This window comes from Populus euphratica, unplaced genomic scaffold (genome assembly GCF_000495115.2).
Source record: "Populus euphratica unplaced genomic scaffold, PopEup_1.0 scaffold5.1, whole genome shotgun sequence".
Taxonomy (NCBI): domain Eukaryota; kingdom Viridiplantae; phylum Streptophyta; class Magnoliopsida; order Malpighiales; family Salicaceae; genus Populus; species Populus euphratica.
Window position 1 is genome coordinate 3,053,905 of NW_011499848.1, and position 19,344 is coordinate 3,073,248.

At 35.8% G+C, this 19,344-nt stretch overlaps 3 protein-coding genes across 9 annotated transcripts; 2 read left to right on the plus strand and 1 right to left on the minus strand.

Annotated features, from left to right (window-relative positions):
- Positions 1-1,576: 1,576 nt before the first annotated feature.
- On the plus strand, positions 1,577-8,430 carry LOC105115327 (dual specificity protein kinase splA-like). Its single transcript, XM_011012178.1, has 13 exons — positions 1,577-2,185; positions 2,534-2,948; positions 3,031-3,694; positions 3,944-3,984; positions 4,433-4,501; positions 5,379-5,479; positions 5,665-5,743; positions 6,028-6,126; positions 6,258-6,326; positions 6,446-6,495; positions 6,614-6,695; positions 6,929-7,023; positions 7,714-8,430. Exons 1-13 carry the CDS (start codon positions 1,731-1,733, stop codon positions 7,838-7,840), a joined length of 2,346 nt encoding a protein of 781 aa, XP_011010480.1. The 5' UTR covers positions 1,577-1,730; the 3' UTR covers positions 7,841-8,430.
- A 416-nt stretch (positions 8,431-8,846) lies between these two features.
- LOC105115337 (huntingtin-interacting protein K-like) lies at positions 8,847-10,567 on the minus strand. Its single transcript, XM_011012190.1, has 3 exons — positions 10,258-10,567; positions 9,240-9,306; positions 8,847-9,147 (listed from the first exon to the last, which is right to left on the minus strand). Exons 1-3 carry the CDS (start codon positions 10,443-10,445, stop codon positions 9,067-9,069), a joined length of 336 nt encoding a protein of 111 aa, XP_011010492.1. The 5' UTR covers positions 10,446-10,567; the 3' UTR covers positions 8,847-9,066.
- Positions 10,568-16,308: 5,741 nt separating this feature from the next.
- On the plus strand, positions 16,309-17,674 carry LOC105115346 (glycine-rich cell wall structural protein-like). Of its 7 annotated transcripts, none has more exons than XM_011012205.1 (2): positions 16,309-17,019; positions 17,098-17,674. In XM_011012205.1, exons 1-2 carry the CDS (start codon positions 16,398-16,400, stop codon positions 17,529-17,531), a joined length of 1,056 nt encoding a protein of 351 aa, XP_011010507.1. In that variant the 5' UTR covers positions 16,309-16,397; the 3' UTR covers positions 17,532-17,674. The 7 variants fall into 7 exon arrangements, with proteins under 7 accessions (XP_011010507.1, XP_011010525.1, XP_011010517.1 ...); XM_011012223.1 differs by having other exon boundaries at positions 17,176-17,674; XM_011012215.1 differs by having other exon boundaries at positions 16,309-16,851; positions 16,984-17,674.
- The last annotated feature ends 1,670 nt before the right edge of the window (positions 17,675-19,344 follow it).

The window sequence follows — 19,344 nt, forward strand, 5'->3', positions numbered from 1 at the left end:
CAGAAGGTATGCAAGAGAGATCCGCGCAGGTCAAACCTGAAAAGTGAAGATCTAATGTTGACGTCTAAACTGAATATGTCTTAATCATCTGTAATTTAGATGCTTGGTCTCGGAGTATATCTAGGAGAATTTACCACGAAGGGAGAAGAATGTTTCTTGTCTTGCCTTCACAGCTTATCTTCGACTATAAATAGGAGGACATGGCTTATTCTTGCACTGCGATCTTTTTATGCCCTCTCTTTCCGTCTTTTAAATACATGTCCGTGAGCTCTTTCTGTGCCCTATCTTTCCCCCGTCATGTGCCCTTCTTAATAATTTTTCGATTTGGGTAGCTCGAGCTTTGGAGGCGATAGGCGAGTAGCCAGCTTGCCCTGTTTTTTGCTCTCTTTCCTTCTCAGCTTGCAAGAACCCCTCCCCCCAGCAGAGAAGGAAAAGCTCCCTGGATAAAAAGGCTAGCCCCCGACAGTCTAGCACGCTGTTCTTTTTACCTGTAATGAACGCGCTTTTACATCGGAAAAACAGGCGAAAATCTATCACTGTGTTGGTCAAGGTTGTAGATTTCATTTTATTTCCTTGAGAAGAACCGGGATATATCATTTTAGTTTTAAAAAACAATAACCCGGAATAGATTTTATCTCCTTTAGAATTTCAGCTCATTCTATAGATTCAGCTCAAATTCCGATCAAAATATTTCAGTTTTATTTTAGTTAAATATTATTATTTATTTTTTTAGAAAAAACATTTATTTAATTTTATTGCATGAATTATATTGCTCAACCTAACATTTATTTAAATACTATTTCAATTGAAAAAACAGAAAGTCAACCAGAAACAAAATCGATAAGCTTGCCATACGCTATTTATAATTTACACGTAACGAAGTAGCACGTGAAGAGAACCAAAAATGTTTAGCTTTTTTTAACGTCATAGTTTTGATAACGTCTGGTCTAGATCGTTAGATTCAGACGATGGATGGAAAAGGAAAAGAAGAGTAAAAGACAAGGAAAAAAAAAAAACAACCAAGCAAAAGCTGTAAGAGAGCATGCAGGGATTCTTTCTTGAGTTTTTATTTATTTATTTATTCTAAATTAAATATGTATATATCAAGAGAATTTCTTCCATGAAGTACAGATGATTTTCTAATTATTACTTATCTTGAGTGTGTTCAGTCTGATTTCTATACGAACTATAATTCAATTTGAGAGTACTGACCTCTCGTGATCAAATGAATATTGCCCATTTTTTTAATTGTTGATTTTTTTTTCTTTTATCAAAATTAAAATCTCAAATAATTTTTTAGAAAAAGTCTAATTCCCTTTAAATGGATGCTAACGATTTCACTGGAGCGGTGAAAATAATTACTGGGTAGAAAAATTCACTTGAAAGCAAAATAAACATTTTCGGTTACTTAAGTTTAGAGAGAGAGAGAGAGAGAGAGAGAGAGAGGTAAAATAGTTTAGAGAAAGAAAGTAAGTTTCGTAAAAGGAACAGAGGAATAATAATGACAGCAAACAATAAAAACCAAATGAGAGAGAAAGAAAAAAGCCTAATATATATATATATATATATATATATATATATAAAGCAGAGAGAGAGAAAAAAAAAAAAAACGAAAAGAGCTTCTTGACCCATCAAAAATCCTCTTCTTTAAGAAATCAAGACAGGCAAGTCAGAGATAGGAAGGAAGAAGGAAAGATTTTAATGAACTGATTTATTGAGAAGCCAAGAAAATGGAAAGCACAGCACCACAAGCAGAAGAGCTCCTAAAAAAAATCCAACAACTTGAAGCGGGACACCATCATCTTCAACAACAAATGTCAAAGCTCAAGCTTTCCTCTACTACTACCGATCCCAAACCAACCCAACAAAGGTCCCATTCTATATCTCCACAGAGGTCTGGTCCCAGGAATCGGGTTGCTGGTGGGGCAACCGGGTCGAGTTTTGAGGCTGCTTGGAAGAAGGGTTCTGCTTCATTTAGACATTCATCGCCTTTACAGAGAGAAAGTAGAAGTTTGAATAGTAATAATGTTAGAGATGGTCACAGTAATGGTGGTGGAGAAGGAGCAGATGGTAATAGAGGAGGACCTTCTTCTGTGAAGTTTACTGATAAACAATATTTGAATATATTGCAGTCCGTGGGACAGTCTGTTCATATTTTTGATCATTCAGGTCGTATTATTTACTGGTAAGTTTGTTATGTTTCTTAAAGATTTCTTTCTTCTTTTGCATTTTCGTTTCACATCTTTTTCATTCGGGGTTGTTGTTTGTGTGTGTGGTGTGTTTCTTTTGGTTCGAACTTTGGGTGTTGTTGTAACTGTAGATATGTTGGTGGTTGACAGTGGAAATTGTGATTCCTATTTTTGAATTTGATTGGTATTAGATGATAATCCCTTTTAATCTGAGTTTTAATATAAATTTGTGCTTTTGAACGAGTTTCGCGTGATTTTTTTTTTTTTTGCTAGGTTTTTCTAGTTTATGCGGAAATTGAAGGCATTGATTTATGGGGTTTAGGTGTATTGTTATGATTGTGCAGGAACCGAACAGCCGAGAACCTTTATGGTTATTCAGCTGCAGAAGCTCTTGGTCAGGATGCTATTGAGCTGCTAATTGATCCTCGGGATTATGCAGTGGCAAATGGTATTGTTCAACGAGTTAGTATGGGGGAGAAATGGACAGGGAATTTTCCGGTTAAGAATAAAATGGCGGAGAGGTTTACAGTTGTTGCTACTAATACTCCTTTGTACGATGATGATGGTGCTTTGGTTGGGATTATTTGCGTATCGAGTGATTCACAACCTTTTCAAGGAGTGGGGGTTGCATTGTTGGATTCGAGGAACTTGGAAACAGAGTCAAGCTATAGTTCGCCCAGGAATATCGTCATGAGCAAACTTGGTCTTGATTCTCAACAGCCCTTGCAAGCAGCAGTAGCGTCAAAAATATCAAATTTGGTCAGTCTATTAGTTTTTTTGTGTTCTTATGTATTTAACTATACAGCGTTGCCTGTCTTGATTGTTAGAATCACCAAAACAGGCATCCAAGGTGAGCAACAAAGTCAAGTCTAAAATCCGGCCGGGAGATAACAGCATGGATCGTGAAGGAGGGAGTGGGGACAGTCACTATTCTGACCATGGGTACTCAGATGCAGCTCTATCTGACCATCGGGAGGATGCAAATTCTAGTGGAGCTAGTACGCCAAGAGGAGATGTACATCCATCTCCTTTTGGTGTATTTTCCCATCTTGATGACAGGTCCCCAGCACAATCATGCAGAGAATCTGGTGATGAGAGTGAAGGAAAGCCTTCAATTCACAAGATCTTTACCTCAAAGGCAGAAGCATGGATTGGTAAGAAAGGGCTGTCATGGCCCTGGAAAGGGAATGAAAAGGAAGGCTCAGAAGCAAGGACTACACGTTTTGGGTGGTCTTGGTTGCAAAATGATCAAGAGAGTGAAACATTTCATCAGAGAAGTCCCTCTTCCGGTGCAAAATCTGAAAGCCATGTCAGTGAAAGTAATCGGCCTGCCAATAATGAGGCCTCTGGGTCCTGGTCTTCTTCAATTAATGTTAACAGCACAAGCAGTGCCAGTAGTTGTGGAAGTACCAGCAGTACTGTGAATAAGGTGGACCCAGACACTGATTGCTTGGATTATGAAATATTATGGGAAGACTTGACTATTGGAGAGCAAATTGGGCAAGGTAATTATCTTTAAATTGAAAAGTGTCCTTCTAGTGTATCGACTCAAAAATGTCCTTTGGTTGAGCTGCTCGTCTGTAAATAATCTTTCCTGAATTTGAATTTTTTTGCATCCTTATTGAATGCCTAGTGACAAATAACAGTGAACTGTCATAATGCTTCTTTAGCTTTGATCTTTAAGCTGGGATGTTTTGCTTGACTACACTTCATTTGCATTCTCACTTTACCACTTTTACTTTATATTCCTGCAGGTTCTTGTGGAACTGTATATCATGCCCTGTGGTACGGATCAGTATGTTCTCTTTCTCTTTTCCTTTGAAACATGTTTATTCTCAATGACGCATAATCACATGTATATGAATTCAGATACTTGAGATAAGATACAGCATTGTGCCTGCCATCTATCCTAATCTAAGGCTTTCATTTCTGTTCATTATTGATAATATAAACAGAAGCAAACTCAAGTTAAAATTGTCTAGTCTGAACTTTGTAAGCATATATGTCTATGACATTGATATGTCTTACATAAACCACATAAATGGGATGTTATGTGCATTTAGTGTATGCATGACTCTGCTTTCTTATTCTTACAGAATATAAGATGCTGCCTTGTGAGCTAGGATCTCTATGAAGCTTTAATAGTGTTTCGCATTGAGTGGAATGAGGAAAAGAAGCAAAATGAACTTTGTGGTGATGATATTTTATATATCCTTGGTTGAGCAAAACTCATTTTGTTTCAGGATGTTGCTGTCAAAGTATTCTCCAAGCAAGAGTATTCAGATGATGTTATACTTGCATTTAAACAAGAGGTGGGATTCCAGTTATCTCAACAAAATCTTAGTTACAGTTTCTTGCTTCCTTGTTAGCCCAACAGAATCATAGTTACAGTTTCTTGCCATTTAAATGCATTTCAAATTGGGATGTTTCTAGCATGTTTCCAAGCATCTTGCTATGCATGCTCCATTTTAACCAATTCCATTTCCTTTTTTTTTTTTTTTTACCTGCTACAAACTGGTTCGTGTGTACATGATTTCCATTGTCTTAAAATTGCCAACAACCTTGCAATCATTGTCATATTAACTTCTTTTTTTTTTTATTAAAGGTCGTTTCTTTAGAAGATCTTATTGTCTGCAATGAATATCAATGCTTGGGTTGGTGTAGACAAGTGATGTCATTTAACTGAAGGCTTTGAAGTCTGTAAATATGTACATTAAGATACTAAGAATCAAAATGCTGGTCAACTGGACTATACTAGCCTTAGTTGGACACATATGAGCAATACGAGATTTTCTTGGTGGCTTTGCTTAAAGCTGTATTATGGTTACTGGTATTGTCAAATCTTGATTTCAACTATTTTAAAGCGTGTTTAGGGGATGTGGTAGAGGTTGAGGTTTGTGCACGGAGCTCACAAAAAAAACATGAAAAAGCAAGAAAAACTAGCTATTGTGAATGAGGTTTGTGCACGGAGCTCACAAAAAAAGAATGAAAAAGCAAGAAAAACCAGCTTTTGTGGATGAGGTTTGTGCATGTTGGGTTGTAACAATGCTAGGTCTTGCTTGAAGGATAGGGTAATTTTGGGATTCAGATTTGGGAATACATCATATCTTGCATTGTTATATAATGAAGGATGCTCCCCTTCCCTGTTTTAATATAATATCAATGCCCCTTTTCTTTTCATTCATGAAGGTATCTCTCATCAAGAGACTCCGGCATCCGAATGTTTTGCTCTTCATGGGTGCTGTGACTTCACCTCAGCGTCTCTGCATTGTTACAGAGTTCCTCCCACGGTAATTTTGAACTCCATCTCAGCAACTATGAGGGATGAGCTTTCAGTTTTATTACTTTTCAGAGTGCCAACTAAAAAATGGCACATGATTTGTGTAGGGTGTCATATGATTGAAATTAACTTGTAAATTCCTGAAACAGAAGATAATATACTTTTCAGTAACTGTTTTATTTCCTGTTGATGCAGTGGAAGTTTGTTCCGCTTACTGCAGAGGAACACAACCAAACTAGATTGGAGACGGCGCGCTCATATGGCATTGGATATAGTGAGTGGTGAATTTTTTATGAATATTCTTCCTGTTAGGAATTATTGCTTCTTGTAGTGCTAAAACTCTTGGGGCTGTAAGGAATGCTGAAGGTTGACGATGTCTCTGAATTGTTCCTTCTATGATCCCACCTCGTTGGGACCAAAATTGTGCAATGACTGTCTTGTTTTCTTGTTGAGGATCTCTATGGTTTTTGCATTTGTTTGGGGTTCTGGAGGTCTTCTGATTGATTTTAATAATGAAGTGTATCTTATCCTTTATTTTATTGTTTGAATCCTCTACAGGCTCGAGGTATGAACTATCTTCATCATTACAACCCACCTATCATTCATCGTGATCTGAAGTCTTCAAATCTCTTAGTTGACAAGAACTGGACTGTAAAGGTTTGTCATTAATTATTGGTATTTTCTCATGCAATTTGTTTGGTTTTCTATTTAACTTCAGGTTGATACATCTTGGATATCTTCTTCTTCTTCTTTTCCATTGAGGTGAAAATATAATTATATTTGACCAGGTTGGAGATTTTGGTTTATCACGTCTAAAGCATGAAACTTATTTGACAACAAAGACTGGGAAGGGAACGGTACTACAAGTTTTGTTACTTTATCTTATCAAAGTAGTCATTCTGTAATTGTTATGATTGGGCTGCTTAAAAATTTAAGGTCAAATTCTCACTCTACTACCTTTATTTTGTTGTTGTAGCCTCAATGGATGGCACCCGAAGTTCTCCGTAATGAAGCCTCTGATGAAAAGTATGTTCTACCCTTTGGGCTGGGAAAACACTAAACTTTGAAACTTCTGATTGAAGTGTATTCTGGGACCACCCTAAGCTTGAAATTGATTTCTTTTCTGCTGTTTGGTTTCCTTTAGGTCTGATGTATACAGCTATGGAGTGATACTCTGGGAGCTTGCCACTGAGAAGATTCCTTGGGATAATCTCAACTCAATGCAGGTATTGTTCTCACTTGAAAATTTCTGAGGATATCTCTCTTAGGAAAGCAAAGACTAAACTGTTGTGTATGCTAATATACAGTCGTTGAGTGCTTGAACAGTAGAATACATTGCTGCCAGCACCTGATCTGGATGTTCAGGCAGAGCCTTTTCAAATTTTCAATTCGGAAAATAATAAATAATGCTAACATAGCACTGCACATGATAACTATAGTTTGTTTTGTGTACTTGCAGGTGATTGGAGCTGTAGGGTTCATGAACCAACAGCTCGAGATTCCAAAAGATGTGGATCCACAGTGGGCTTCTATAATTGGAAGTTGCTGGCACAGGTGCTTATTTTCTTCCACTTGATTCTAAAAGAAGGGCTTTAAGAGTTAAGCAAATTTACCCTTGCTGGAGGTGCTTCTATGATTGGTTAGGGTGGTTATTAGACTTCCATGACTTTAAATTAATTGACATACAAATGCTCAACAATTTCTGGTTATAAAATAATGAGGGTTCAAAGTTTTAATCCTAGTTGTCGATTCTTATTTCTTTTTTCTTTCTATTTCATATTTTAGCCCACAGTCTTATGTTTGTCCTGTATCATCATGAATGTATTATCTTTTTGGAACTACACGTCAGCATAAATGTAGGTGAATGAATTAATACCCTGGGTAGAGCTAAATGGAGGATGCATGTAACCAACACCCAGTGGTCAAACTAGGATTTAATGGGTTGGCTAGTAGATATGTATGAAATGCTTATGATTATAAAATTATGATGGTTGTCTTGTTTGACTTGGGCTGTGGAGATTTTCAATTATGGTTGGAAGTTATCTGATGTTGTCTTGTGGATTTCATTTTGATGGTGAATATATTATAGAATATTTATGTTTGGTCTTATGTATTGATTAAGACGTGGTTGTTCTGGAAAGCGAAATTATTTGTCTTGCCACCCTTTTTTACAGTTCTCAATTATCTATATTCCCAATTGTCAAAACTTTCTAATGGTTAAATTCATAACTTTGTCTAAACCAGTGATCCGCAGTGCCGTCCAACTTTCCAGGAATTGCTGGAAAAGCTCAGAGATCTTCAGAGACAATATGCCATTCAATTCCAGGCAGCCCGTTCTGCAGCTGGAGATAACACACAGAAGGAACTGTAGGTCAGATTCATATGCTTGTCTCATTAGCATGGCCACAGATTGGACTGACTTTGCTTTCCAAAAGGCTCGTGTCTACCCCCAAGTGCTGGTGAAGAGAATGTTTACTAGGATAGCCCTTGGATTGCCACTAAAGGCATGTGGTATTGGCTTGGAAGAGCTTGCGCCAGATAGACAGAGAAAAGGAAAGGAAGAGGAGAGGGTAGTTGACATCCTTGTGAGCTGCCTGATTTTTTATGGTGATTGGTGGGTTGGATGCTTGTTTATTTACAAACATGATTAAAATCTTCGACATCCATCAGTGGTGCCGTGTGATTGGAATTGTGTTGGTTGGATTCATGCAAGCCCATTAGTAATTTCAATGTGAGAGATGCTTAGGACCACTTAGAAAGTTGTCGGAAAACACAGTTTTCAATTGATCAAATAGGAGTGAGATCAGGTAACTGTCTTTCCTTGGTAATTTTTCTCAACATGCATGTTTTAAAGTGATGGATTTTGTTGCGCCTAATTTTTGCATTTCTATCTCTGCCATTCGGGCAATTCTAGAAGCAAGCACTCAGCTTGCATGAATTAATCTAAGGTTTCTTTTTATCTTTTATTTTTTATTTGTATAAGATGGTTTGATCTAAGTTGGCGTGTACCCATTGATGCTCTTCTGGTTGAGGTTCTGTTAAACTTGGTTTGACTAGTGTTTGAGGAGAGAGCGGAAAAAAAAAGTACTCATCAAGGGAAGCGAACAATCTTATTTGCAGTGATAAAATGGGGGAGCAAAGCCAGTTAAAAATACAGAAGATGCTTTGCCCCATTTGCGGCTACACTACAAACACGCTTTGCCAAGCCTCCGATGGTAAAAATCGTTTACCGAGATGGCAGGCTACTTGATGAGTTTCAGTGCGTCAAAAAATGCTTTTTCAAGATGCTTTTAATTGGTTTTGATATTTTTATACTAAAACCATGCATTTTCAATTTAAAACATCTTCAGGTAGCATTGTGGATTACTGCTCACAGGAGGCAAGGATATAAATCTATATAGCAGGGAATCGCTGATTTCCTAGATACAGTTTTTGAAAAGCATAGCAAGCATGTTTACAGAGACCATCAACTCCAAACATTTTATGCAAATGGAAAGGCAAAAAAAGAAAATTAAATGCCACGTTGGCCTTCAAAAAGAATTCTTCATGTAGCCCGTTCTCAGAAAATTTTAAACCCCCGGCGTTCCCAATGTGTTTCTAGTGAAGAAGATGTCGAATAGCAGCAACAGCATCGCCTTTGTGCTCTCGTAAGGTTCTCTCTGCTACCTTCTTGTCCAACTGGTGTCGACATGAAAGAAAAATGCTATAAGCCACTGGCAGCTGCAAATTGAAATCTGTTTATGCAAATGGAAAAATACTAGGAAAGTAACCTCTAATTCATTTGCTATTATGTCAACATCAGCTGCGTTGATCTTCACAGCAGCCAGTTCTTTCTCCCTGCCAAGCAGAACAAGAATAATGTTTAATTGAAAAGAAAAGGACATTCAATAGGCAACAGCCCAATAAAAATGAAGATATACAAAAAGATGGGAAAAAATTTCCAAGAAAATAGTTATGCTGCAGTGCCTACTGCTTTACATACGAAATATTGCATGAGTGAACTTCTGAGCAAGGCACAGAATTCTGCGATCGAGATCTCTGAGATACCAGCTCAGAGGGAGAAAAAAGACTCACATCTATGTGTAAACGAAATGACTAAAAAGAATAAATAAATGTTGTTGAACAAATGCTACGTGGAAGTATTTATCCTATACAGGAACTCAAAACACATGCATATTGGATACTGATATGTTCAACGTAATGCACAAACCAGTACATCACAGGATGGTCTCCGATGTCATCAAACTATGATGAACCCTTGAAGTTTCAGTCTTTCAAGACAAAGTCTTCAAAATATTTGCTAAGAAATACCCCTTAAAGATTGACATGCCTAAGAGTTCTCTTTCCCCGTATCCTTTTGATTACTCTGTAACTCTCATTTTAACTTCAAAACAAAGCATTAACACATCGTATCCACCTGACTAAAATTAAACCAGGGCTGAGCATCATTAAGAAACCCGACTCGGCTAAAATAATCTGTTTATATTATTATGAAAATATCATAAATCATGTCACGTTCAGTAAAACACATCCATTTGTGGTGAGCAAGTCCAGAACATTTGATTTAATAATAACTTAAGAACAAGCTACTGCTCTAAATTATTTCGCCAAACCCCCTCCCCCGAATAAAATGAAACTTAGCTTCAAATTACTACAGAATATTCTCAGTCGATCAAGAAAAGAACTAATCCACGTACAGGCAAAGTCTCTTAATAAGACCATCGACTATTCAATTCTCCAATAATCAAGATATTAAGTCTACAGTTACAATAAAATAAAATCGGGTACCTCAATCTCATAGCATTAGCATCAGCTTCAGCAGAAGAAGCAATGGAAGCCATAGCTTCCTGAACACGGGTGGAATCAAGTTGGCGATCTTCAACACGGTCAGTGAGTTTATCAAGTGCTTTGCTTTGTTGCTGTAAATCTTTCGAATCGACTACTCTATCTATTCCTCCTTCGTCCCCACCTTCCATTTTTTCAATTTTCAAGCTTTTGCTTTCTTCTACTTAATTTTTTTAGATACTGAAACCCTAGATTGCCTCACCCCAGGGCTGTTTGTTTTTCTATTCTCGAATAGGGAGGAGGTTAAAGTTAAGAAAGGACTAAAGTAGCCCTCACCTGACCCGACCACCTTCCAGCCCCGTAATTTGGTGTTTTTTAAAAGAGATTTTTTTTTAATATATTAAAACGATATTTTTAATTTTACTTTTTACCTCAACTTAGGTAAAAATATATCAATTTAATATTTTTAAATTAATTGTATTTGAAAATACATTTAAAAAAAAAAAAACCTACCGCACTCCTTCAATATTCTATCGATTGGAGGCTGTTGAATATGGAGTTGTTTTTTTTTATTATTATTTTTGTTTGTGATGAGTATGCTTGGGCTATCATTCATGTCTTGAGGATTAAGATTTTTTATTTGATGTTAGTAATGATATTAGTAATATTGATAATAAATAAATAAAAAGTTATGTTATGGAACTAGACATTATTATTCTGTGAAAAAAAAAAATAGATATACATATTTTAAAGCAAGAATAAAATTTTATGACTTGGGTTAACATCATGATTAGTTAATTAAGATGTTTTTATTTAAACCATGTGATAAAAAAATAAACAATAATAATAAATTGATAAAAAAAAGTCATCATATCTTGAAAAACAAACCTTTTTCCAATAGTAAAAAAATAATATAGTCTAATTTTTAGTCAATTAAATATAAAATAACAAGATTAGATAAAAAAGAACAAATAAGAGCCCGAATAAATTAAGATTGTCACGATGGATATGTAATCCAAGTGATAAAAATTAAACCAGTCTAAGATCACTTACTAGAATCGTATTTTAGGTCATGAGGTTGAGATGATCTAATATAAACAAAATAAAAAAAAATTGCAAATTTATTTAAAAAAAAACATGTTGAATGATGAAATCGAAAAAAATAAAAAAAATATTAGCCTCCATTAACTTTTTAAAATCGTGACTTAGGTTGTTAGATTGAAAGCACCATATATGAAAAAACCACAATCATCAATAAATAAAACATGGAAAAATGAAATAAAGAAATAAAACACGCAAAAAGATCAAAAATAAAGAAATAGTAACTAAAAGAGTAAAGATAAAAAAAAAATAGAGGGCAACTACAAGTATTTTGTTAGAGGGTGACATTGAAAAGAAAAATAATTATAACAGGATGATAAAAAAATAAAAAAAATAACGATAAAATTGAAAAAATATAATACACCATAAATCTGGATTAAGTTGTGAAATTGAAAACCAATAAAAATTTTATAAAAGACCCAGCATAAAAAAATAAAAATCAAATTAAAAAAAAATATATGATAATTTAGAACCAGAGTTTAAATTGACAGCAAATAAAACCTTAACAAAACAACAAAGATTAAAAATTCTAAATCAAAGAAATAATTATTAAAGTTAAAATATCAATAATAAAAAAAATTAATATGTGATTTACAGAAAAAAAAGAAAAAAAAATAAAAGACAAGGCAAGGTCCTATAATAACAAATCGCCTCAACACCATCAATAATAAGATGGAGATATGATATTGCTTCATTGGCACAATGAAAATGGAATTTTTTGCTTTATAGAAATGTTGCAAGTGACCCTTGGAGTATGTGGGCATCTTTTGTACGCCTATAATTTTTTCAAACTAAAACAACATTTAATCTACATTAAAAAATCAAATCACCCTTCATAAATCTAGTAAAAAAAACATGGTGGAAATACCAAAAACCATATAGACACATGTTTTTATTTTTAAGGTAAAGTTGTTATTTTATCTCGTAAAAAAATCAAAAGACAAAGATATCCTTATCTTTATTTAAAAAGAATGACTTTAAAGATAGTTGAGATATTTTATCATGATTTAAAAATTATAAAAAATAAATACTTTTAGTTAATCCTCTAATAACTAGTATATAGCATGAAAATACCAAAATATTCCTATCAGCAAGACATTTGTGTTTTTTCCAGGAATAGCAAATTGATAATTAAACTGTCATGGTAAATAGTAATTTGAGCTACACAAGCATTGGTTTTCCCTTCCCCTTCAATTTTTTTTTTTAATTGCTGTGTTGTGTTTTGTTATATGATCAGGGGCCAAATTGAACTCCTTCATAAACACCAAGGACCAAAGCCAACCTTTTGCCATATTAACAACTGAAATATGAAGACAAAAATTAATGACGAAGATGTAAATAAATAGAATTACATGGGCTAAATTCATACCTCAATAAATCATACTTTTACCCATATTCGCACTGTAATTACATGGGCTGCAGGAAGCCCTCTGTTGACCACGGAGCACAGAAGAAATCGAGGTGAGTATTTATACATCCAAGCCCACATGAAAGAGTTACCTAGATGTGCACCACGTGGCGGTCCGCGCCAAAAGATTTATTAAAGGGTACCATTGAACCGTATATTTAGTAAAAAATAAATATATTGACTCCCCAGTTACGAGTTAGTTTTCTTGATCATTCATCATGTCATGGATTTTCAGTGAAGATACTCGTGCATAATGAATGATTAAATTTTAATTAAAAATAAAATCTTCAATTCAAGAGGCAGTTGAGGTTTGATAATCATTCAAATTGCTATAAAATAATATTAAACCATTTTCAATATCTCATTTAAAAACTTATTCCCTTGACCGAGATAATTAGTTGACAAGTATCAGAATCTTCATAATCAAACCTTTATCCTTGTCATTTCTAATTCAATTAAAAATTAAGTGTACAGTAACAGAGATTTCAGACAGGTTTTAAATTTAAATAATTTTTTCTCAAAAACACATGTCGAGAAAACATAAAATTACTATTAATATCTCATGAGTTTTTGAATTAGACAATCTCTTTTATTCGGACTCTCGTCACCATTGTGCATGTCAAGTGCATAAACAGTACTCTTAATCTATTCACAAGTATTTCGAAGTATAGTTAAAGGACTTGATCATAATTTGGTTCCCGGTATAGTCGTAGCTTTAAAGATCATAGTAGCCACAAAGAAGAAACCAGCTGGAAGAAGATAATCACCGGGGAGGAGGGTACACGTCCGTGGGGGAGGGGCTGGTCGGCCGGGGACCCAGTCCAGCTGGCTATATAGAAAATACTGGCAAGTCGGTTGTTTTTTTAATATATTTTTTTTAAACAGCCCTGTACTGTCGGTAGTACTGGTTATTTAAATGAAGTTTGAAAAATTATGGCTGGGTTTTCGCCTAGCCAAAACGAGCATGGAAAGGACCCTCACCACAGCCTATTTGCCGCGGCGTTATCTGACATTTTTAAGCAAACTGACATTTTTTAGTAAAAAGTCAGCAATGTCATAAATAGTATAAGTTTTTATATTTTAAAAGAGTTTTAATTTTTTAAAATTATTTTAATATACTAATATTGATTTTTTTTAAAAAAATAAAAAATATTATTTTAATTTATTTTTAAAATTTTTTTAAAAAAAAAACATCTGCATTTTAAAACACTCCCAAATCATACACTCTCTTTATATCTTGATGGTCATGCTGTATGTAATCTTTGAACAATTTTTTTTTTTAAATGAAGAGATCGAGTTCGGATCCACACCAGTTGTAGATAAATTTTATATCATTTTCCAACCAATTAACTAGTCATTCTATTATGATTTATTCCTAGGCCAGTTAGTCCGTGCCCTTCCAAAATCAAGATTACATCCATGCACGGTCATGTCAAAGGTCCAAGCCATCGAATCTAGAACTATAAAAATCCACGAGGGAATGCAATCTTACGACCTCAACTTGCGTGATCGAAACCAGAATGAGAGAAGTTAGATCGAGGATGTGTATATTTTACCATCTATATATGTTAATTTACCCTAATAGCTCTAATTAAAAGAAATTAAAGAAGCCACGCATAATAGCATATTGTCCCGCTGGTTAATATTTTTTTAATATAAAAAATATAATTTTTTTTATAAATCTCTTAAGTCTGAAAATCATATATAATCCAAACAAATTCGATTAAATAATTATACTAGATTCAAATAACTTGAATCTAATAATAATGTCAGACCCATTATTAAGATAGACTCAACAAACAACAAATAAATAAATAATAATTGTGTATTTTAATTGTCAAAAAAAAAATACAAATAATCAATCACTAATAATAATTCAACCATAATATCTCAACATGTGACATACATGCGAAAGAGGTTTGTATATTTATCTAGACAATTTATGACTAGATTTAGCTATTGAGAGGTCATACGAAAAGGCTTTAATCTAAGTAAAAAAATAAATTATAAAAAATTTAATAACCCACCTATCTTGATTTTTAGTAATTAGTCATGAGACAATCATATTAACTTTTCAATAACCCAAAACTCAATAAAAAAAAACTCTCATTTTCCTTTGCTAAAAAACACATAAATTCTAAACACAAACAACTAATTAGTCGCAAGACAACCAAATTCACATGCCTTTGCAAATTAGAGTTTCAGCTACAACAAAATGTAAAAATATCAGATGAGCTAATTAAATCAGTAATTTACATTGAAGTGAAACTACTCGGTGAAGCTCTCTTTTTCATTCTATTTACATTTTAATAGATATATATGGTGACTTATATTTAAAAGTATAGTTCTAAAAGGATCTTCTAACTTTATATGTAGAGAAGTTGGTGGTTATTTAATTGTGATGAAATCCTTTTATTTTATATTTTTCTTATATTTGATGCATAAAATAACGAGAATAATTAATTTAATTTGTTGATTTTTAAGCAAAAATCTTTTAATAACTTAAATGCAATGGATCTTATATCAACTACTAAAACATTGCTTTAACTTTAAAAGATATCAAATTTGACATTTTCCTTGCACACGTGCACTATATTTTCACACAATATAAGATTAACATATTACGTATGAATACTTAGTATAAAAAAGTTATAGGTTATTTATGTCACTAATAAGGATCAGTGATAGTTTATCAATATTATCATCATGATATATTTAACTCAATAATAGATTATCATTTGAAAAAATGAAATTTTAAATTAAGTGATGGGATAATAAAATTCATGTAGTTTGCTTTGTTTTAAAATTTAAAAACAACTTTAAATCATTTAAAGTTGATATTATTTACAAGTTTGCTAAAACATTTCATCTTGAAAATTTTAATTAATAACAGATACATGATTTGATATCTCATCTATAATATTATTAGATTAATGTGATTTATCATAAAAAATTTTATAATATGAATATTATTTTTAAAAATTTCAAGTACTTTGAATTTTATTTTTTTATATTTTATATTATTTATTTGGATTGAAATTTTATTATTAATTTAATATATATATATATATATATATATAAATTAATAATTAATCTTGAAAAATAATTTGTGAATATTTATTTTACAGCCAAAGATAGAAAAAATTCTTGATTCCATAATTGTTCACGCGCCTCCTCAATTAATAGCGTGGGCCTTATATATATATATATGTATGTATCTCCTCTGGAGCAGAATTATTCCGTGGTTTATTGCTATACGAATCCTAATCTTCGTCTTTCGTTGTGCGCGAGCGCGCGTGTGGAGATAGAAGGGGCGGTGAGTGAAAGAGAGAGGTACTTGCACAATGGGTGAGTAGTTGAGAGCTAAGGACAGCATCTTAATGAGCTCACCGGCCAATAAGTGCCATGCTGAAAGAGAGTTGAATTTTTGCTGCGCCATTTCGTTAAAACAACAATCCATAGAGTCCGTGTATAATGCAGATATATTGATAGAAAGAAATAAATCTTGATTTAATCAAACTGCGTCTTTAATGCTTTACTATTAGCTGGTCTTCAGTATAAATAAGCTCGCCCTACTGATGATCTTCTCATAACCAAGCAAAACATTCCCTCCTCCTCTAGAGAAATTTGAAAGATGGGGAGATTTTCGAGCAAATATGTTGGCGTTTTAGCTGTGGTGTTTGTGCTAGTGTTAGGGTTAGCAGAGTGTAGAAAAATAGAAAAAGATGGCTTAGGAGGTGGTGCTGGAGGAGGTGGAGGCTTTGGTGGTGGTGGTGGCCTTGGAGGAGGCAAAGGTGGAGGAATAGGTGGCGGTGTTGGAGGAGGGGGTGGTGCTGGCGGTGGCTTCGGAGGAGGCAAGGGTGGAGGTATTGGAGGTGGCAAAGGCGGGGGCATTGGGGGTGGTGTAGGTGGGGGTTCTGGTGGTGGCCTCGGAGGAGGAAAAGGTGGAGGAATAGGTGGCGGTGTTGGAGGAGGAGGTGGTGCAGGCGGTGGTTTCGGAGGAGGCAAGGGTGGCGGTGGAGGTATTGGAGGTGGCAAAGGTGGAGGCATTGGAGGTGGCAAAGGTGGAGGCATTGGGGGTGGTGCTGGTGGTGGTGGAGGTATTGGAGGTGGCAAAGGCGGCGGCATTGGGGGTGGTGTAGGTGGGGGTTCTGGTGGTGGCCTCGGAGGAGGAAAAGGTGGAGGAATAGGTGGCGGTGTTGGAGGAGGTGGTGGTGCAGGCGGTGGCTTAGGAGGAGGCAAGGGTGGCGGTGGAGGTATTGGAGGTGGCAAAGGCGGGGGCATTGGGGGTGGTGCTGGCGGTGGCTTTGGAGGAGGCAAGGGTGGCGGCGGAGGTATTGGAGGTGGAAAAGGCGGGGGCATTGGGGGTGGTGCTGGCGGTGGCTTAGGAGGAGGCAAGGGTGGCGGCGGAGGTATTGGAGGTGGCAAAGGCGGGGGCATTGGGGGTGGTGCTGGCGGTGGCTTAGGAGGAGGCAAGGGTGGCGGCGGAGGTATTGGAGGTGGCAAAGGCGGGGGCATTGGTGGTGGTGTAGGTGGGGGCTCTGGTGGTGGCTTCGGAGGTGGTACCGGAGGAGGTGTTGGTGTCGGTGGGGGTGCAGGAGGTGGAGCCGGTGGTGGCTTTGGAGGTGGCAAGGGTGGTGGTGGAGGCATTGGAGGTGGAGCCGGAGGTGGTGGTGGTGCAGGAGGAGGATTTGGTGGAGGAGCCGGAGGTGGCGGTGGATTTGGAGGAGGCAAAGGTGGGGGAGGAGGTTTTGGTGGCGGGCATTAATTCCTAAATTAAGCGAGATTGTAACGTCATGCTTGTGCATGGGATATTTGCAATCGTATTATGTATCAATAGTTTTATCATGTTGTGACCTTGTAATGAAGATCTTAGCACGAACGAATAAATAAAGTTTGTATTATCTTGCATCATTTTCTCACACACACACACACATTCAATCCTTTACAAGAGGAAGAAATTGAAATTATCCGCATCACTTTATGCAAGCGGACATTCTCTTGGAAGTAGAATCGAAATTACAAACAAGAAGCTAGAAAAGCGAATCTGAACATATACCGGAAAGGTTGAAATGCATCATTATAAAATTAGCTTCTTTCAAGTGACTTGGCACAGCAAATCAAGGACGTCGCCTGATTCAGGGAAGTGTAGACCTAGAGGCTGAAGTAGTTATGAAAAACCTAGCTAGAGATTTGGGTACGTAGATTCCCCACGATACTGACAACGTATTACATGCAAGTTCACTAGACTGGAGAATGCCAGCTCTGGAATCAACAGTATTATTACAGGGGCATCTGTGTTACTAATCGCCAACAATCTAATTCTGCCAAGCTGGGAGCCATTCTTTGCCAGTAATGAAATCAACGGACATGAAACTTCTAGCTTCTTCTTCAGTAAGTTGTTTCGACCAAGGGGCGTGGTTTTCAGAATCGGCTCCTGGTCCATGGCACTCGTCTTCTGCCTGTTTAAGACTTCTGTTATAATTCATGAAGCAAGCATTAATTTATTTACATCAGATTAATAGATTACATAAAGAATATCAGCATGCAAATCTTGAACACAAGAAATGATATTAATCAAGGCTCATATTTATAGATGAATGCTTAAGCAAAAGGAAATTTCTTACTGTCAGTCGCCAGCACAGCTCCAATAAGTCCAGCCCTGAGGTGAAATGGTCTTGGAAAGATAGGCCTTCACGAAAACCACCCTGGAATAGGCACCCTTTGCTCTTCCTATGTACGCATTACCAATGCCATAAACCTCACAGCTCTGCAGGTCCTCATTAATTTGAAACAACAAAATTATATCCATGATTATAATTAATTTTGATCCAAAAAATGAAGTACTCACCATCGATTTGGCGCACTTGCATGGAAAATGGACCTGCCACGGCCAAAGAAGTCAGCTAAGCCTTGAACGTAGCAATTTTCATATAGTAATGCCTGCCTTTATAATAAAATAAAGTGTTATGGGTGCTGTAGAACCCACATTGATGGAATGCAGCCATGTCTGAACCAACAAATGCTGCCACAGACTGGCCCTAGTTAGTGCCTCAAGCTGCATTTAATAACAGATACTGAGGGAACATAAAATCAAAAGCAAATTCACACGGATGGAATGAGCTCTAATACTAGGATAAAGTTGATAAATTTTAAATTTTCTTTCCTTGCATATATACAGATCTATACCAAATAACAGAAATACACACTCACGCACACAGATTAAGATGTGTAAAGACCTTGAAGCTAATACCGAAAGCAACGAAATTGGGGGCTTCGACGGTAAATGTTGCAGATGCCTTAATATTAACAGAGCTTTGGGACCAGACAATGGCTGTCCTTCCTTTACCATTCCCTCTCATGAATATACAAGGCTTATTCTTTGGAATTGTATCTTTTCTCTGGCAGCAAAAACTGTGTAACTCTTTAGTTAAAGATCTCATTCTCTTCTAATTAATTAACCAGCAAAGAAGGGCTAATATTAATTATTTACCTATAAACTCCTTTCCTGATATATATGGATGATAATCCATTGAGAATTGTTTTTAAGAACAGCGTTTATGGCCTCTTGGATCGACGTA